The sequence below is a fragment of the Ochotona curzoniae genome, unplaced genomic scaffold (genome assembly GCF_017591425.1).
Source record: "Ochotona curzoniae isolate NIBS_2020 unplaced genomic scaffold, NIBS_Ocur_1.0 scaffold_3208, whole genome shotgun sequence".
Lineage (NCBI taxonomy): Eukaryota > Metazoa > Chordata > Mammalia > Lagomorpha > Ochotonidae > Ochotona > Ochotona curzoniae.
In genome coordinates, this window is record NW_024467106.1 from 10955978 (window position 1) to 10975895 (window position 19918).

The 19918-nt window shown below is 51.6% G+C and overlaps 1 protein-coding gene across 1 annotated transcript in view; it reads left to right on the forward strand.

Annotated features, from left to right (window-relative positions):
* The window catches only part of CDK5RAP2 (CDK5 regulatory subunit associated protein 2), a 173868-nt gene that overhangs the window by 38792 nt on the left and 115158 nt on the right, over positions 1 to 19918 (forward strand). The window contains exons 7-12 of the mRNA XM_040963828.1: positions 59 to 213; positions 6064 to 6205; positions 7175 to 7222; positions 8057 to 8176; positions 10473 to 10565; positions 16384 to 16602. Of these exons, the coding sequence (XP_040819762.1) occupies positions 59 to 213; positions 6064 to 6205; positions 7175 to 7222; positions 8057 to 8176; positions 10473 to 10565; positions 16384 to 16602 (777 nt within the window). The remainder of the gene's footprint in view (positions 1 to 58; positions 214 to 6063; positions 6206 to 7174; positions 7223 to 8056; positions 8177 to 10472; positions 10566 to 16383; positions 16603 to 19918) is intronic.

Genomic DNA, 19918 nt, shown 5'->3' on the forward strand with positions numbered 1-19918 from the left:
TCAAAATGTTCCCAATTGTATTGAAAAATTGCATCAAATGCATTTAATTTAACTGTAGGATGTGAAAGCCGCCCAAGCAGAACTGGAAAAGACTTTAGCAGCGAAGGAAACGGAGAAGGCTCTGCGGCTGAGCCTGGAAAACAAGCTCTCCGAGATGACCAAGACGCACCAGGGCAACGTGGCGCTGCCGCTGCTCCTGCAGGAGAGAGACAGGTGTGGCGCTCACCCCGGGGGAGGTCCCATGGCCCGTGGCTGGGCAGTGTGGGCACAGAACTGTTGCCTTCCCATCTCTCTTCCTCTCTCTCCTCTCTTCTCGCTTCCCACAAGACTCCAGTGACTGGCCGGAACGTGTCCAGCATAGAAAACGAGGTGGAAAGTCCGGGTGGAAGGAAAGGAATGTGATCGCACCGTGAAGCGGGTGGAGTTAGGAGGTGGGAATTCATGCTAGCATTGTCTTAGCTGTGAGCTGCCGAGGAGCTGCTGGACAAAGAGCGCACGGAGGACTCGCAGAGTTGGCAAGGTTGAACAAGCCAGTGACTCAGGAAAAGTGCTCTCACAGGAAGAGACCCCCGCAGTTCTTCCCCAAGGCAGCAATTAGTGACTGTGTCCGCAAAGAATACCTGGGAATTAAAAAAAAATAATTATTTTACTTTTGATGATGTTTATATAGTCGAGAAGGAGGTATACCAGTGTGGACTCCTGATTATGGTGGGAAGGGTTGAGGAATGGGGGAAAGTGGATGAGACATTTGTTTCCTCTGTTTTGGGGGGAGTGGAGAGAGAAGGGGAGAGGGCTGCACCCAGCAGCCTGACTGTATTAGCACCTGGGGATGGAGGACGGCCACTCAGTGTCATCCCAGGGTCCCCGATGTGGAGCATGATCCGACTGTACTGCTGGAGTGGTTTTGATAGTTCTGAGGTGTTGTTGATTTTGTTGCTCCAAGGCTGAGTATATCCTTCCAAGGTCCATTGGCTGACATAGTCCACCTTAGAGTTTGCCTAGGTAACTCACTGTCAAAAGCTTGGCCAGGAGCGTTGTCCAGTTTGTTCTGCCCTCCTTCTGCCATGGTGCTAGACATCCTCTGCAAGCCCCAGTGAACTGCCATATCTGCTATGTGCATCTGGGCATGCTGTTCACTGCACAGGCTTCAGTAGGAAGGAGGCCCAGTTGTGACACCTGCACTCCACAGTCAGACCACAGGTCCTGTGATTTTCCCTGTGGTTGGTGTTTTGAGTCCAGTGGTCCGCAAGGAAACCTCACCAGAGGTGACCCTAAACCTGTCTCCTGTGTGTGCCAGCCAGTATGGAGGCCGGTTCAGTCCATCACCCACGTCAGTCTACACAAATACTGGTGGTTACAGTCGCCTGGTCATGTCTGTCCCTAGCCTCATCTCATATGCAAACTAATGGATGCTGCGGTCCAGCCCAACCTGCCCATCCAGACACTTGGCCCTCCTGCACACCAGCACACCATGGGGACTATAGCCTGGTGTCAGTGACGCCCAACAATCCCCACCAGGATAGCCCTCAGCCCCAGTTCCTGTGCATGCCCATATGTGCAGCAGACTGGCCCAGTTTGTCTTGTATCTTATTTGGTTCTTGTATACATCAAAGGGTGCTGCAGCCTAGCTCACCCGACCAAGCCCACTATCCATCCCACTCTTGTGCTGGTGGGCACTATCACCTGTCCAGCCAGGCCCACCCCCAGTCCTGGTTTGTGTGCTAACTGGTGGGAGCTGAGGCCCATCAGAGAGGTACCCATAGTTTCCCTACTAGACTCATTCCCAGTCCCGAATCTTGCATTTTCCAGGTGGTTCTGCAGTTCTAGCCTGATAGGACTTGCCCTCAGTCCCTATGCTTGCGAGCTGCTGTTGCAGCAAAGCCCAACCAGCCTGTTTACTCTGGCTCATGCGTGTACCAATGGATGTGGACACTTAGCCACCCAGGCTTTCCAACTAACCCAGCTCACTTGCAGGCTGGGTTCTGTGACCGTGTCCAGCCTGGCCTGTCCCATGTCCCAGCTCTAACGCTCACCAGAGAGAGTGGCCTGGCAAGGGAGCTCCTGCAGCTCCCCTTTCTGGGCTCATCCCCACCTGCTCAGCAGAGTAAGTCTTATCTCAGCTTGCCTGTTAGAGACCTGGTGTTTTCCTTGGCTGTGTGGTGAGGATGCAAAGCCATCCTGGAGACCTACCCACTGCCATGCAGTTCTGACCTTGCAGGGTACACCTGTGCCGAGTTCAGGAGCAACTAGACCAAGATATTCCACATGAGCCGTTTTTATGTTTCCTTGTATCTATCCCAGTGGGTCAGCAGGGAAATCTTGAAGGGGATTTATGATGTCTTCTTTTTTTTTTTTTTAAAGATTTGTTTATTTTTATTGCAAAGTCAGATATACAGAGAGGAGGGGAGACAGAGAGGAAGATCTTCCGTCCGATGATTCACTCCCCTAGTGAGCGCAAAGGCTGATGCTGTGCCGATCTCAAGCCAGGATCCAGGAACTTCTTCCAGGTCTCCCACATGGGTGCAGGATCCCAAAGCCTTGGGTCGTTCTTGACTGCTTTCCCAGGCCACAAACAGGGAGCTGGATGGGAAGTGGAGCTGCCGGGATTAGAACCGGCGCCCATATGGGATCCCGGGGCATTCAAGGTGAGGACTTTAGCCGCTAGACCACGCCGCTGGGCCTTTATGATGTCTTATTGAGGGAACTATAAGTGTCTCTTCTCCCCTCAACACCAAGTTAAACTGGGAGCGGGGTCCCCGTGAGTCGAGTGGAAGGAGTGGGCAGTGGCAGACACCCAGAGCATCAACTCCCAGCAGCTAAGGCAGGGCAGAAGGGAGAAGGGGCGGGCCGGCCGGGGGTGTGGCAGTCCATTCATTGGTTTTATTGGGTACTTGTGTCCTGCTATCTTTTATTTTTTGAGTGTGTTCTGCTTAGCACAGTGGCATTAGAACCTAGGAAAGAAGCAGACCATGTCTGTGCTCATCTGCAGGGGCAGTGGGTTGGGGTTAGGGAATGACAGGATTGGATTTTTTTAAAAGATTTATATGGTTATTTGCAAGGCAGAATTACAGACACAGAGAATATGAGAGAATGATGAGAATCTTCCATCTGTTGCTGCTCTCTCTGCAAGTAGCCAGGGGCAGGGCCAGGCTGATTTCAGGACCAGAGGCCTCATCCAGGTCTCCCACTTGAATGCAGGGGCCCAAGGATGTGAGCCATCTCCCACTGTTTCCCTGGGCATGGTGGCAGAGAATTAGAAGTGGAGCAGCCAGGACTTGAGCTGGGCTCATATGGGGTGCTGTCACAGGCAGCTTAAATTCCTGTGCCAGAGCACTGGCTCCCAGATTTGGATTTCCCAAGGGCCCCTGGCTAGCCTCTGGGGAAGGATTGGCATTGGGGCTGTACAGGAGCCCTATTCTCAGGCTAACCCCGAAGTCCAGACAAGACGGTGTGATGGCACTCAGGAGACAGAACAGGAAGTAGAGGGAAGCAGGCAGAGCTGGATGGATGGCAGAGTGGACATGGTGACCCTAGGGCTCGACAGGAGAGGAGGGAAGGGAAGGCAGGGCTGCCTTCTCATGCAGGTTCAGGCATGAGCAAAAACTGTGTGGTTAGGAGTGCAGTTTGCTGAGTTTACAAGGTAAGAGGGCAAGATGGATGTGTGGGTGGAAGGGAAGTGAAGAGGTTGCTTTTTGTTGGGTGTGAGGCTGAGGGGTCTGCGAGCATGTGGGTGTGGGTGATGTGGTCTCAGCTTGGGTTAAAGGCAGTCTGGAGTCATTCCTCGGCTGCTGTCATTCCTTGGTGTGGATGCTGAGAACAGACCATCCTGGCTACTTGGGCGAGAAGGAACAAGGGAAGTGGTGATTGCTGCTGGGATAGGGTACTTTCAGGGTTCAAGAGCAGGGGAGTGGCTCTGCCTGGGGGCGGGGCAGGGAGGGCTCCTCAGAAGTCAGGGAGTCAGGTGAGATGTGCTTTTTATGGTCAGGTGATGGGGTCTCCAAGGCAGGGAGTGGTTGAGTTTGGCCTTTCCTGGAGTCTCCTTAGGTCTGACCAGAGAGGCAGAGAGACCTGATTTGTATGTGTGAATGTGTCTGTTGCTCTGAGATGGTGAGCGTCCCAGCAGCCAGGTGCCAGGCTTCTGATGGCTGGCCTGCCTGGGGCACTGAGTCAGGGCCAGAACTGGAGCAGGTCTTTGGTTACGTCCTCCTGAGAAGGATGCAGGGACTGTTGCACAGACTGACCACCATGGACAGAACCCACCCCTGGCACTGTGACGCTTACCTGAATTGAGGCTCCTCGCAGGGCCGGGCACTGCCAGCAGCTCTGTGGGCTTCCAGCACTCGCTTCAGGGGAGCTTGCTTCAGCTGCTTGACTCCCTCTGACCTCAGGTCAGACGTGGCCGACAGGTGTGTTTTATTTGACCCTCATCGTGTTCTCAGAAGTCTGAACTAGGGGCAGTGTTTGGCCTAGCAACTGAGGTGCCAGCGAGGACCTGTGTGCCCCACGGTGGAGTCTCCGGGTTTGACTCTGGGCTCCAGCCCCCTGCCACTTGGCACCCTGGGCGGTGGCAGTGACACCTCAAATCACTGGGTTTCTGCCACGCATGTGCACTGAGTTCTTGGCTTTCAGCTACAGGTTCCTCTGTCCCCCAAACAGAAGTTGAAAATAAAGAGTTGTAATTAATTGCCGGTGTTTGAAACCCAGGTGTCTCACAGAAGTCTGATTTCTAGGTGATCTTGGAAACCTGGAGATATGGGGGCTATCTTGCTGGATTCAGGTGCTTCAGTTTGGTCACAGATCACACAAGCCCTGGTCCCCTTTTCCCATTTCCTCTCTAGAACCTCATGTAAGGCCAGTGAAAAGGAGGTCGGTTTTATTGAGCTGTGAATGCCGTATGATACAGTTCATCCATTTAGGGTGGGTAGTTCAATCTACCTGTGCACTTACATGTCGATCTCAGAGTTGAACCCTAGAGGGCGATCTTACTCTTCTGCCAGGTGCTTGGGGGCAGTGCAGCTGCTGTAGCTGGGGCCTAGGTTGCTCGCTCCTCCTCCCCTGCACCTGATGGCCGGCTGTTCACCAGGGCAGAGCCGCCAGGTGGCCAGGCCTGTGTTTGGTCCACCAATCAAAGTTGCTTTCTAGGCTCTGCTACAGAAACGCTCTTCTGAGGCTCCAACCACACCACCCCCACCTCCTCCGGAAAGATGCTAATTGTTGAGTGTCACGGATTGAATTCTGCCACGTACCAGGAGCCGTGTTGGATTGTTTTAAGCAGTTTATCTCCCGTTTGCACTGGCAGGTCATCTCTGTCCATTTTATAGTCTGGGAAGTGCAGACTCAAGGGGGCCAAATCACTTGCTGTGGTCGAGGAGTATCTGACCTGGGGCATTTGCTGACATGGGGCGTTTGTCCAGCTCTCCCTGATGGGGCCCTAGGGCTGTGGGATGACAGGGAAGGGGGCAGGATACATAGCAGTTTACCAGGTGGAGGTGGATGTGTGGGTGGGAGGGGCATTCCAGGAAGAGGGATGAGCATGTGCAAAGGCACTGAGGCACAGGGCAGCCTGGCTTTGGGAGGGAAGTGGAAGCAAGGCAGCAGCGAGCGAGGGTGATGGTGTGCTGTGGGAGAAGGGACTGAGTTGTCAGTGGCTCTAAGAACCAGAGCCACGAAGCTGTGTGCTGGCTGGAAAGGCAGTGTGTTTTGGGACTTTGAAAAGCCTTCCGGAGTGAGTGCCCTGTTTCCTGCCTTCAGGGCTGCTGCGTTGCTTGTGTTTGACTAGGCTTTGCTGCCCAAAACCTAAGTGATGTGCTGCTGTTGGCAGTAGGGGCTGTTGGCAACCTTTGAAAAAGGGTGTGACAGAGCGGGGCGTAGCCTTGGCCATCCGGGATCAGTCCGCAGCCATGGGCCAGTGTTGTTACCTAGACTCTGGTTGTGTGTCTGACCTGCAGCATGTAATCCATTCATGTTCCTCCTTGGACACGTCTAGACTCCTAGTCCCATTTTCTGCCTTTCCCTGCTCAGAGAACAGCTTAGAGTTAATATTTAAATTTTGTTCTCTTTTAGACTGATTGAGGAGTTGAAGCTGTCTTTGAAGAGCAAAGAAGCTTTAATTCAGCGCCTGGAAGAGAAGTCTGTGATAGCATCTCCTGATGGGAACGTGGCCCCCGGGGTGCGCCGAGGGGAAGAGGAGGCGAGAGTAGCCGAGGTGAGGTACTGGGACCCAAAGGGCCTGAAGCAAGTCTGACTGCAGAAGGAGGAGGGCCCCCTGCCTTGCCTGCAGCTCCCAGGCCCCGACTGTGGAAACCATCTCCTTGTGATGGGCTCTGTTTGTATAAAGGGTTGGGAGGCACGGTGCTTACCTGCTGGCCTCTGTTTTGATGCTTTGCTTTGTCGTTGCCTGGGGACTTTATTTTCTTCCAAGTTTCCTTGGTACACAGCTGGCGCTCGTGGGTTGCCTGGGCTTTCTGTCCCTTTGTGCTGATGGCAGACTTGGGAGGCAGTGGGGATGGAGTGGGGAGCTCGCCCATGTTGGGCCCGTGCGGGACCAGTGTCCCACACATCCAGTCCTCCCATCCCCCTGGCCAGGGAGGCCACAAACCTCTTGTTGAGTTTAGAAACAGGCTCAGCGTGTTTGTTGTGTTCTTCCAGGCTCCGGGGTTGCGAGCAGCGGACCCCGGAGCCTCTTGGCTTTTCCCTTGCTTTGGTGGCCTCAAGGGCAAGTTGTTTGCAAGATGGTGGGCAGGATAGGACAGTGCAGGTGGGTCTCATTGGACTCTGGGTGGCTACTGCCACTGGCACATTGCTGCCCTGGGAGTGTCCTGGGTGATCTGGGGTGCGCAGGGTCCTCGTTGGCTACAGAAATTTAGTTCTCATCATCTCCCACTTGTCTTCCTAACCCACTTCCCCACCTCCTGAGTGCCGCCCGTTGCTTGGCCTTGTGCAGTTTGTTCAGCACGCCTTGGGTTAGGCTGTGCTGGGTTGCTTGCCTTTACGTAAGTCTGTCCCCACCCATGTTCGGTAGGCCCCGGGTGCTGGGCAGGCAGCGAGAGATGGGCATTTAGATGCGCTCCGCCATAATGAGGAAAGTGAGTGAATAGGGGGCTTGTTGTGCTTGCTCTGGGCAGGCCGTTGGGTCATGATGCACTTGAGGGCACCAACGCTTTTCTTCTCTTAGGCTACAGGAAAGGAGTGTCAGAAGGAGAATTCCGAGGAGAGGATCCGGGTATGTCGATACAACTTGTAGAAATGTATTGGAAAGTTAGGCTGTTCTTGCCGCTTGTTTTATTCGGAGTGCAGTGGATGATAATGTGTGACCATGGCCGTCACGTGTTAAATACCACTGGGCGTCGGTGGAGAGCGTTCCTCAGCCTTGGCAGTAACTGTCTTGCAGGCGTGGGATGTGAGGCTCGGAGAGGTGAGGTCATTGCCCCCGAGCCCGTGGCCGGGCAAAGACATAGCCAGGATTCAGATGTGCCAGTCTGCTTCTGGAACCCGTCCCCTGTGGACCCCTGGTCCCAGCGGCTGGCACTGTGTCGCGCCTGCCAGCTTCCCAAGTGCTTTCCCAGCCGTTCTCCTGTTTGATCCTCATGGCAGCCCGGGAGGGAGGTGCTGCTAGTTGGCGATTGCCTTCGGAAATGAACTCAGACTGGAAATGGACAGCTCGGTCTCCATCAGACCCAACTCTTGGCTAGCTTTCGTAGCATAAAGCCATGAAATTAATGATCTGTTATTTTCCCCCAAATAACCTGGTGTGGATTCAAAGACTCCGACGTGACTGCATTCAGATTCCAGAAGGCGCTGCAGTCCTTCCCACAGGAATAGCTGCCGCCGTCTTAGCTGGTCGGATCCCTCCCCTCGCCCGGCCCTGTTGCCGTGAGCAGGAGCACTGTACCGCGGAGCTGATGCCGCTGCGTTCAGCTCGACTTGGAAGCATTAATCACAGGGTGACAGGAATAAGATAGAAGAACTGCATCGGAGTGTGCTCTTAAAGATATATTTACAGTGCGTGCTGGATGGAGCACATCAACTTAGTGAATCTTTTTCTAATCTAATTTAGGCACTTCAGGAGGACCTGAGAGAGAAAGAGAGAGAAATTGCTACGGAGAAGAAAAACAGTTTAAAGAGGGACAAAGCCATCCAGGGTCTAACCATGGCATTAAAGTCAAAGGAAAAAGAGGTATGTGTGTCTGATACACCTGAGGTGAGATTTTTCTTTATTAGTTTCTGAGCCTGGCTTGTCCGATTCTGAATTTTTAGCTTTAGATAAAAAGTTTATAACCGAGCTGAGATGCTAGAGAAAGTGAGCAAAGCAGGACCCTTGGCTCAGCAGGGGGTTCTTCTGGGCCTTATGTTGTGGTGCCATGGCATGAAAAGTAAAATCCATAAATATAGAATTTGAGCTTTTGTCAAAGCCTCATTAAAAGAAGTAAAAAGAAATGAGAAATTAATTTTAGCTATACTGTCCCCCCGAACATTACCGTTTCAACATGTAATTGGTCATACGAAGGTAGCAGTGAGGTGTCTGACATTTGTTCTTCAGCACTGTGGGAAGTGCAGTTGTGCCAGGGTACCTCTCATTCTGGCACCCGTGTCTCAGAAGCTGAGAGGCACTTGTACCCAGTGGCTATTGTGTTGGACAAGGCCAGTCTCATCTTTGGGAAGCAAGTGTCAGGGTGGAGAGCCCCGGGGTCACCCTGGGGAGCCACACGGTAGTGGCTGATGGTTCCACACCGTTTCCTGATCAGTCTGCATGAGCTGTACATGCAGGTGGGAAGCCTGGTTCTGCTCCCCAGTCTGCTGGGAGAGAGGAATGGCGGGTGCTGTGATGGAGGGAGGGAAGGGACAGCAAGTTGATCCAGGGGCTGCAGGGGACCTGGCAGTGAGGGGACCACTCCTCGAGCTGCCTGGCTGGCGGTCCGCCACAGGCTGGTGAGGAGAAAGGTCTTGGATTCATCTTCTTTCTTTTCTTTTCCTTTTTTCCCACTTTCTTTTCTTCCCTTTCCATTTTTTTTCTCTTTTAAAGATTTGTTTATTTTTATTGGAAAGGCAGATTTTATGGAGAGAAGGAAAGATCTAGAGAAAGGTCTTCCATCCACTGGTTCACTCCCCAAATGATCGCAGTGGCCAGAACTGACCTGATCGGAAGCCAGGAGCCAGGAGCTTTTTCTGACTCTGCCACATGGGTACAGGGTCCCAAGACTTTGGGCCATCCTTGACTTCTTTCCCAGTCCATAAACATGGAATTGGATGGAAGTGGAGTTGCCGGGACATGAACCGGTGCCCATATTGGATGCTGGTGCTGGCAGGTGGAGGGTTAATCAGTTGGGCCATTGCCGAGGGTTAATCAGTTGGGCCATTTTAGGGAGCGCTCTGGCTGTATTTAGGGACCGTAGGAGGGAGACAACAGAGCAGGGAGCTAGGAGCTGCTGAGAGACGCAGGAAAGGCTGCCTGGGAGCAGTGGTCACATTACAACGCAGGAGCAAGGGGAGTGTTTGAGGAGTCAGGTTAGAAGGAATGAAAGATCAAAAGCAAAATCCGAGTAACTGATGGCTAGATGGAGGATTTCAGAGAAGGAGCCGTCAGGGTTGACCTACTCCCAGGAGTTCTGACTGCCTAACTAGGAGTGCGGGGTACCAGCGACTGAGCTCCAGGCCCAGAGATGGAACGCTGAGGCTTAGATGGGGTGATATATCTGTTCAGAAAGTACTGACTCAGTAGGAGGTGACCTTGGCCGACCAGGTGAGGTGTCCAGGGGCAGACAGATGTGCAGGTCTGAGGCTTGGAGAGAGCCCTGGCTTGAAGGGGCTGACCCGGGAGCCACTCATGTGCAGCTCTGAATTCAGATTCTGAGCGTTGACCCCCATATCCCAGGAGCTGAAGGATGGCACTCTAGGGGACATCACAGTGTTGGGGTGCAGAGAGAAATGCACAAAGGAGACCACAGGTGTGGTTGCAGGTGCAAGAAGCTGCCCAGGAAACTTCGTTGTTGAAGAAGCCGAGGCAGTGCTAGAGGTGGTGGCACCACTCATCTGCAGCAGGATATTTGGCTCACAGTGAGAGGAGTTGCATTGGGTGTTAGGAGTTCAAGGCGCAGCTGCAGATGGAGACCTTCAGACCTAGTGGAGGAGCTGTTGTAAGTGCTGACCAAGTCCAGGGTGTGGCCATGGGCATCGTCGCTGACTCTGGGATACAGGAATATGTCACTAGAAGATACAGAGTGAACAGCACTGTAGGGTTGGGTGAGTAGTGGAATCCTCTTTCTACAGTTGAGGGACTTGACCGTGAAAGAGAGTGAATACTCTGCCTGGAGCCATCCAATTAGCAAATGGCCAGGCTACAAGTCCCACTGGGTCTCTTCTGGCCATAGCATCCATAGTTGCACGTCTGTGCCGTGAGGAGGAGGAACATTTGGGCTGGGCAGAGAAAAGAGAGCCCAGTTGCATAGTTGGCTGCTATTCCTTATTTTCCCTAGGTTGCAAAACTTCAGTCTGAAATCAAAGAACTCAGTGCTGCCTTGGCCAAAGCCAGAGAAGCCCCACAGACAGCGCAGGCCCAGAAATTGCAGGTAAGTGTTCACTTTGGTTCAAGTTTCCATCGCTTTGATTCTCTTTCCTGGTGAGGTCAGGACTTTGAAACCTGGATGATTTTTAATAAGGGAAGCTGTGGGTGGTCTTTCGTGGCAGGATTCACCTGGCCTCATTACAGGCAAAGTCCCTGCCAGCTTTGGGAGTGCCTCCAGCCCCCTCCTCGCTACAGCGGTGATGACGACGGCCACCCCCGGACCTGGGATGCTGAGTTTACTCGGTGCCAAGTTTCAGACAGTGCGAGATATGTCCATGGTCTCTTTTGATCTTCCTGACCCTGTGGGAAGGTCATCCCACACCCCCCTTGTGGTGGTGCGGTTTTGAGCTCAGTGAGGGTGTGCAGCTTTCCCCCTGACACACAGCTAGCAAAGCGGCAGGGCCAGGATTGAAATGCATTAATAGCACACAACAGCAGGTCTTCATTGAACACATATTTTGTGTCAAGGCCTCCTAAGCGTCCCCCACAGATGATCTCAGCTCTTGGCCAGCAATTCTGTGAAGTAGTTCAGTTAATATCCTCCTTTGTCTGTGAGGAGCAAGGATCTTGCCCAGGGGCATGGACTGGGTGAGGGAAGCAGGATTTGATCTTGGGACCCCACGGCCCATCACCCCTGACCTTTCCTCCTCTGGACGCTGCAGTCCTACCTTGCTCCCTTCCAGCTTCTTGGCAGCCTTAACATTTTGATCTTTTTGCTCTTCTCTGCAACAACTTTTTACTGCCAGGGCCCCTGCCGGTCCCTGCCGTGGTCTTCCCTCGTTCTAATTTTGACTTTTGTTTTTAATTCTTGTGGTCTTTTCTTATCTTGTTCTTCGTTTCCTTCTGCAGTTTGGGCCTGTTGCTAATCACACATCAGAAAAGTTCCATGATCAAGATGAGTCCACGCTGCCTTTCCTCCGTGTTCTCTTCCTGTCCTTTGCCAGTGTTGCTTTCAGTTACAAAGTAGGAGTTAGAAGTGAAATGTGATTTTAAGGCCATTTGAGTCCCAGGATTCATGCCCTGTGCTGTATCTTTTGTAGAGTGTTGGCTCACAATAGGCATAGTCGAAGTAACTGGGTTTAAATCATGGTCGCCGGGGACACAGGCAGATCTGCACGTCTGGGATCTCAGAACTGCCTCCTTCCACCATTTTGACAGTAGTTGATGAAATGGGGCTAAGTTAATAGTGGACTGGGAATTTCCCCTTGCTTAGAAAGCAGTGAGCTTTAAAAGCTGAAATTCTGGGGCCAGTGTGGTGGCCTAGCAAGCTAATCCTCTGTCTGCAGTGTACATATCCCCATATATTGGCTCTGGTTCCTGTTCCAGCAACCCTGCTTCCCATCCAGCTCCCTGCCTGTGGCCTGGGAAAGCAGGTGAGGATGGCCCAAAGCCTTGAGACCCTATACCTGCATGGGAGACCCGGAAGAAGCTCCTGGTTTCTGGCTTCCAGGTCTCTCGGATTGACTCACACTTGGGAGTGAATCAATGAATGGAAGATCTTTCCGTCTCTTCTTCTCTCTATAAAAATGCCTTTCCAAAAAAAAAAAAAAATAAGCCTTCAAAAAAATTTTTTAAAAGTATTTCTTTCCATTAAAAGCCACAGAATACCCTTACTTCATTTGAGGTCAATATTATTTGGATGTCTGATAGACATTTGTAAATGCATTTTCTTTTAGATCCTGGGATCTTTTTGGGCCATCATGTGATGTGAAGTAATTGCAGTGTGAGTAAAACAGCGTCAGTCCATCAGGTTGGCATGAGGCTTGACCTAGATGCTGCTGCCAGTGGCATTTAGGCCGTTGGGGCAGCTTCCACAGTGCAGAGTCCCAGAGACAGGAATGCCCCTGCAGGCAGCACTGGGCAGCTTGTCCGTGGGCTCGCGGTGTCCGTGGGCTCGTGGTGTCCGTGGGCTCGCGGTGCCGCCCACACAGCGATTACAGACAAGCATTCCCGAATTGGAAACCGTGTCCTCGCTCCAGGCCGAGAAGTGAAGATGCATGTTGTGGGGAACCTGTGAAGTGCTTAGAGTTGAAGGAAGCTGGTAGAACTCTCCAATAAACTGACCTTAGGGCTGCTCGCCTTGCCAATGCCTTAGCTGTTCAGTGCGTCTCTATACATACGTACATACATATATGTTTATAAAAATCACCTTTGAAAAGTTAAGCTGAATCATAATATGTATTTATTTTGCTTGGTAACTTTTTAAAAATATATATTTTTGTTGGAAAGGCAGATTTATATAGAGAAGGAGAGTCAGAAAGATGTTGTATCTACTGGTTCGTTCTCCAAGTGGCCACAATGGCTGGAGCTGAGCCAGTCTGAAGCCAGGAGCCAGGAGTTTGTTCCAGGTCTCCTCTATGGGTGCAAGGTCCCAAGGCCTTGGGCCGTGCTCGACTGCTTTCGCAGGCCACAAGCAGGGAGCTGGATGGGAAGCGGTGCCCCTATGGGATCCCAGTGTGTTCAAGGCGAGGACTTTACCTGCTAGGCTCTTGTGCTGGGCCCTGTTCTGATTAATATTGCAGCTGGCTTTCAGTTTATGACCATGCCTGAATTGGCGACATGCAGAATGAGAGAAAAGAGCTCTTCAAGGATGTTTCTCAAGGAACCACTAAGGACAATTTAACTCGGAAAGTATTTTCGTTAAATGGATAGAATCTATGAATATGTGCTCTTTGAGCCTGGGTTTCTGTCATTGAAAAATTTAATCAGTTAATTAGAAATGCAGAGAGAGGGCCTGGCGCCATGGCCTAGTGGCTAAAAAATCCTCGCCTTGAACTCGCTGGGATCTCGTGAGGGTGCTGGTTCTAATTGTGGCAACTCTGCTTCCCATCCAGCTCCCTGCTTGTGGCCTGGGAAAGCAGTCGAGGACGGCCCAAAGCCTTGGGACCCTGCGCCCGCATGGGAGACCTGGAAGAGCTACTGGCTCCTGGCTTCAGATCGGCACAACTCCAGCCATTGCAGTTGCTTGGGGAGTGAATCATCAGACGGAAGATGTCTGTCTCTCCTCCTCCAGTTGGAAAGGCGGATATACAGAGAGGAGAGACAGAGAGGAAGATCTTCCGTCCGATGATTCACTCCCCAAGTGAGCGCAACGGGCCGATGCTATGCCGATCTGAAGCCAGGAGCCTCTTCCGGGTCTCCCACATGGGTGCAGGTTCCCAAAGCTTTGGGCCGTCCTCGACTGCTTTCCCGGGCCACAGGCAGGGAGCTGGATGGGAAGCGGGGCTGCCGGGATTAGAACCGGCGCCCACATGGGATCTCGGGCGTGCAAGGCGAGGACCTTAACCACTACGCCACCACGCCGGGCCCATTAAATCTTTAAAAAAAAAAAAAAAGAAAAATGCAGAGAGAAAGTGAGAAAAGTGAGAACTTCTGTCTTCTGGCTCATTCCTCAGTGTCCCATGCCAGCTGCGACTGGGCAAGCGAGGCCTGGGAACCTGGAACTCAGCCTGAGTCTCCCCCTTGCGTGGCGAGGCTCCAGCTGCCTGAGCCATCGTCTGCTTGCGCGCAGGACGCTGGAGGAGGAGAGCAGGGGCTTGAACCCCAGGCACTCCGATGTGGGACGCGCACGGCTGAGCGGCGCCGTACCAGTGGTGCCGAATACCAGACTCACAAGCATGGGTTGTTAAAAAGGCTTTGTCATTACTGTACGTGCTAACCTTCCAGAACGTCGTCACTTTATAACACTACTGATAATCGTGTCTAACGAGTCCCTAACTGGTGTTCCGTCTCTAGCCTGCTCCCCTCAAGCGCAGTCTCCTCGTTTTAATTCTTGCAAAGTTTATTGGTGTTAATTGGAATCTTCTCGGTAAGGGCAAGGTAGTGTAACGCTGAGCCGAGAACACAGGCTCTGCAGTGATTGGAATCCCAGATTAATCACATCTGATGACAGGCTCGTCATTTAGCGGTTCCAAGGCTCAGTTACCTAAAGGGGGACAGTAACGAGTGCTTGGTAGGGTTGGTTTGAGAAAGAGAAGTGTGAGGTGTGTAAAGTGCTTGGCCCTGCCTGTGTGATCAGCACTGTAACAGGTCGCTGTCCGGGCGAGCACTTAGCAGGCGTTGTTTAGCACTCTGTGTTGCTGTGTCCTAGGAAGCAGGTGGGGGACAAGGGACAGATGCCTGGCTTCAGTCGCCTACGCCCGCAGATCCGGTTGGCCGCCGGGTTGCGCTAATGAGAGCGGCCTCTCCCAACAGCTGCCACGAGATGGCGCTGTGCTGGCTTCCCAGCAGGGCTGCGGAGCTGGGGCCTTCATTCCACAGTGGGAGTGGGGACCCAGGCAGCTGACATGCTTTTTGAATTCTTCATCTTGAGCCTCAGTCTAATTCAGAGAACAGATGAAAAAAAAATGGTTATTTGTTTCTGATTATTTTTCCGAAAAAAAAATTTACCCCAGAAGACTGGAAAGAAGAAAAAAAAAATGGAAATCTGGAAATCACTCAACCACTGTGGACATTTTGATGTTTTCCGTGTATACTTCTCGCTGTATAGTTTTTTTTTAAGAATATTTACAATTTGTTGTTCTCCTTTTTCATATAAATTGTTAACTTAGATATATTCTCATGTTAATTCTTTGACAGTGTAGCTCTAAGACTTATCTGTGTGTCATACTTGATCCATGTTCGTATTGATGCATATTGAGGTTGTTTGTTACACTGTTAGGAATGATTCTGTAATGGATGACTTTGTGAGGGTTTTTTTTTCCCTCTGCCATGTTTGAACTTCTTCTGCCAGTGAATGTTGGGAGGGGAGGGCTTGGATGAGCCCTGCAGATCCGCACATACGTGTACGGGGGCACATGCTCAGTATGTTGGAAGGAATCCTCCAGAAATGGATTCGGAAAGGGCCGATGTTGTGGTGTAGTAAAACCACGGCCTGCAGCTGGGTACCAGTTTCAGTCCAGTTCCCTGCTAACATGCCTGGGAAGGCAGGAGATGTCCCAGTCGCTTGGGTCCTTGTCCCTACGTGGGAGACCTGGTGCCTGGCTTCAGCCTGGCGCAGCCCCATCCGGTGCAGCCATTTGGGGAGTGAACCAGCTCATGGAGGATCTCTCTCTGTGTCCCCCTTTTTCCCTGTCTCTCCCCAACTCTTTCTGTTTCTTTGCCTTTCAGAAAAAATAATTAAAAAGAAATTTCATAGGAAATGCTAATTAGCTTTTGTTGAATTACCTGAAAGGTAGGATTACAGAGCGAGTGAACACGCAACCGAGGGAGGATCTTAAATTTCCTGGTTTACTCCCCAAACGGCCGCAAAGACTGGGGCTAGGACAGATCTAAGCTGGGAGCCTGCAGATTCCTCTGTGTCTCTCACAAGAGAAGCAGGGGCTCAGGCGTTGGGGCTCTTCTCCTGCGTTTCCAGGCGTATTAGCAGGAGTTCACTCCCCGGGACCGCAGCTTGCGCTCGTGTGAGATGCCAGCGTGGCAGGTGGTGGCTTAAGCGGTTGTGCTACGAGGCTGCTTCCGCTTGCTCTGCTTGAACTCTTGGACACTTGGTTGTCACCTGGCCCAGGGGGCAGTATCAGCTGACATTCCTCGTGGCAGGTTTCCTGACTTCTAGGGCTTTGGCCACTACTTGAAGTCTGACTATGAAGTGCTGTTTAACAGCATGCTCTTCACCAGGGAAGTCTCGAACAATTTTGCTCGATAAATGAAAACTTGTTCCAGTTGGGTCTTTGTGCTTATTGGTAGATTACAACATTTGTTAGATGCTTGACAGTCAGCTGGATTTTTCTCAGCTGGTTATGTATTAATGAAATAAGAATGTTGTAAGTGAACGCTTGACCTTTGCTGAAGTTACAGCCTTCCAGCTGTCCCTTCCCCTCCAGCAGTCTCAAGACTACGAGACCGCCCTGGCCCAGAAGGAGGCGCTCTTGGCCGAGCTGCACTCCGAGAACCTCAGCCAGAGCACCGAGAACCACAGGCTGCGCCGGGACCTGAAGAAGGTGACCCAGGAGCTGAGCGAGCTGCGGCAGGAGCGGGAGAGGCTGGCGCAGGCCCTGGAGGAAGCCCGTGGCGAGAAGAGCGAGGGAGACCGCGCCATCCACGTGAGTCCCCTTGGCGCGCCGTGCATGTGGCTGCAGGTGGCATGACTGTGGTTCCAGGCAGATGTTCGGGGCAGAAAACTGAGAAAAGCTCGAGAAACATAGGATATTTTACTTATCCTCTCAACACGTTGACGTGACTCGTCTTAACATTTTGACGTTTCGGTCCTTTTGTCTGTTTCTCCTGTTCACACATTACACACAATAATGCACATTATTGATATCAAGCTGAAAATGCAGGTTTGTGTCTGGTTGGCGTGTCTGTCTTTGTGTCATGAGTTTTTCAAAAATATGGTGGCTTTTTTTTTTTTTTTTTGGTTCCGGCATACTGTTTCATCACTTGGACATGCTACAGTTTATTCATATCTTCCCTATTGTAGGGCGTGGAAGACATTTCCCTTTTTTTTTGCTTTATGACAAATGCTGCAGCAACCATCCTTGTACATAAATATTTATCTACTGATTATTTCTGATAGAAGGTTAGCTACTGGGCCCCCCCCCAAAAAATGAATATTTTGAAGACTTTCTTACACTCAAGTGATTTTCCAGAAAGACTGCACCAGGTTTTTCTAAGCGATCTCTTTTTCAGGCTCCAATCAGCCTGAAGTATTAGCATTGAAAAATTCTCTCTGACTTTGGTAGGGATATTAAATTTCAATTATACTGAAACTGAAGTGTTCGGTGTGTTTGAATTTAATCCTTCCTGAGAGTCCCATCCAGACATATCACCCTGGCGAGGTGGCCACTGTGCTGGCCTGCTCTCGCATGAGGACCAGCTGAGCCAGGAGGGAAGAGAGCGTGGCAGAAAGCCCCAGTGGTTAGTTCTTGGGGGCGCCGTGGCTGCAGCACGCCGGGGTCCATCATTTGAAATCCCAGTTTTAATGCTGAAGAGAAAAGTAGAAACAAGCCTTGGTGTGGCTTGCTCACTTTTCACCAACACGAAGCGGGCAATAACAGAAATTTGCAAGAGTGAGCAAACATCAGCTGCAGCTCCATCACCCGAACAGAACAGCTGCCACTGTTTCAGTCTTCCTGCTCGTATGGGTGTGGCGGGCTCCCAGTGTCAGCAGCAGCTTAATCCTCTTCTATGTTCTCTGCTCACCAAAGTAGGTGCGAACGGCGCCTTGCTGTGCCTCGCCCCGGTCTCCTTCCCGTGTTCGTGGCATGCGTCCACCATGATCAACTGAAAGTCTCTTATTTTCACGGAGTAGGTTTCATGAAGCTCCCCCGCGAACGTCCTCCTTCGTTGAGCAGTTTGACTCTTGACTGCCCCAACTAGCATCTTGGAACATGAAGGAGTTTTCTCTTGAAAGTCCTAGGCAGACGTGAGCAGTGAGGCTGCTGGGCCAGGTGGTATGAATTTTTTACACGGGCTGTTCAGGCTGCCAAGTTGTCCGAGAGGCCGGCCCGGTTTATACGGCCACTGGCAATAGTGCAGTGTAGCAGTCTATTGCATGCTATTAAAATACCTGTCCCCTATGTTTATTCAGTGTTATTGCACACCTAGTGTATCTTATTTAAATGTTGATAGAAACACAAGCCATCATTTCTGCAGGGTTTGCTAAGGGACATGAAAAATGTTATATGTGATGAGATGCAAAGCAGTTTCAAGTCCAGAGCTAATTAATGTGACATACATAGATATACAAAGTGTGTGTGTGTGTGTGTGTGTGTAGGGTTGTAGCTTTCATAATCCATCTTTATATTCTTTATAGTTGCTTGCAAGGTTTTTTTTAGGTTAATGTAATTTCTTGCCCCATACCTCTTCAGTGTTGGTATAAAAATGTTTTTCTGTAACTTTGAATGGCAGGTGGGGGTGCAGATACACACACACAGTTGTATATGCCCAAGTCACATGTAAATGATTCTACCTTGAAACTTTGTCTTGGTGAACCTTTCGAAGTCCAGATGACACTCCTCCAGCAGACCTGCTGTGATTTGCTTCCGTCTCTCCCCCTTCAGATTTCTCTTACAACTCTGATGCTGCTGAAGATTTTTGTCTGCCGTTGGTAAAAACAGGTATCCTTGTGTAAGAGAGATGCTCACATTTTCACTAGCAGGCCGCAGTCTGCGGGAGTGGGGCGTCCCTGCGGGTGGCACAGGCGCCGTGTGCACTACGGGTGGTGAAAAGGGAAGCTTCTTGCCTTTTGAGGCTGAGTTGCTGGCGGGATGGAGGCCCTGGCTCACCGGCAGGACGCGCGCTGTGTCTGCGAGCTGGCTGTGTTCTCCTGCATCGGCTTACTCCGGTTTGAGTGAGGGGTCGCCTTGTGCCATCCCTGCTGGAATTGCGTCTTCCCAGTGTATTGGAGAAGAAGGCCCTTACTCTGCCACCCTCGTTGTCATCGTCTTGTCAGTGAGGCCAGTTGGGTGACATATTGAGCAGACCAGCCTGGGTCATGTGGCTGCCTTGCTTTGGCAGAAGTGTGTTGGTGTGTGTGTGTGCGCACGTGGGCACGCCAGCCAGTGTGTCTGTGTGCAACATCAGTGGCAGCTTCCTCTGAGGCCACGTTTGGAAGGGCCGAGGCTGGCCCAGCGAGGAAGTGGGATTTTGTTGGAGGGCAGTGTGCAGAGCGGAACACCAGCTGTGGACTCTAAATGCCTGTGTCAGGTGCATGTGCCTGTGGCTCAGAGCTGCCTGGCAGCCCTTCGTGACTGCTTTTGTGTATCAGGTCACATATATATTTCTGACAAGATGGCTTGGCCAGGGTTTTCCTTCGGGCATGTGTATAGATAGCGACACAGTGCTGGTTCTGCTTACTTTCTAAGAGTTTGGCTGTGTCTGTCTCGCCTGAATGCTTTCCTGGGATTGGGGGTGCTGGCTTGTTGAGAGGCTTAGTGGGGGGATCTGTTGGGGGTGCTAGAGTAGATGGCCATGTGGAGCCCCAGCGTGTTGCCGCTGCTGGTCTTGCTGGATGTTTCCGTCGAGTAGGGTCTTTCACGAGCTTGCATCCCATCTCCTGTCACCGCTGTCACCACCAGCTGCTACTGCAGCTGGTGCTTTTGGGTGGGAACAGACAAAACTCCCAGCTTTTCAGTCGTCTCTGTTTCTGGCCTGACAGAAGAAAGGTTTCCCTCCCAGCTTCAGCAACATGGGCTGTTGTGCAGGCCCTCGTCCCAGGCTGGGGCAAACCCAGCACAGAGATGTAAACAGACTATCGCTGGAAGCCAGTGAGAGGGCTGCAGGAGGCTCCCCGGAAAGCAGCTGCTGAACCGGTTAACGGGCTGTGTTCAGAAGTAGAGTGGGGTCTTAGTGAAGGGCATTGGCTGCTAGGAACATGACAGGGTGTTGATCTGGAGAAAGGTGGGCTTGCAGAGGGCC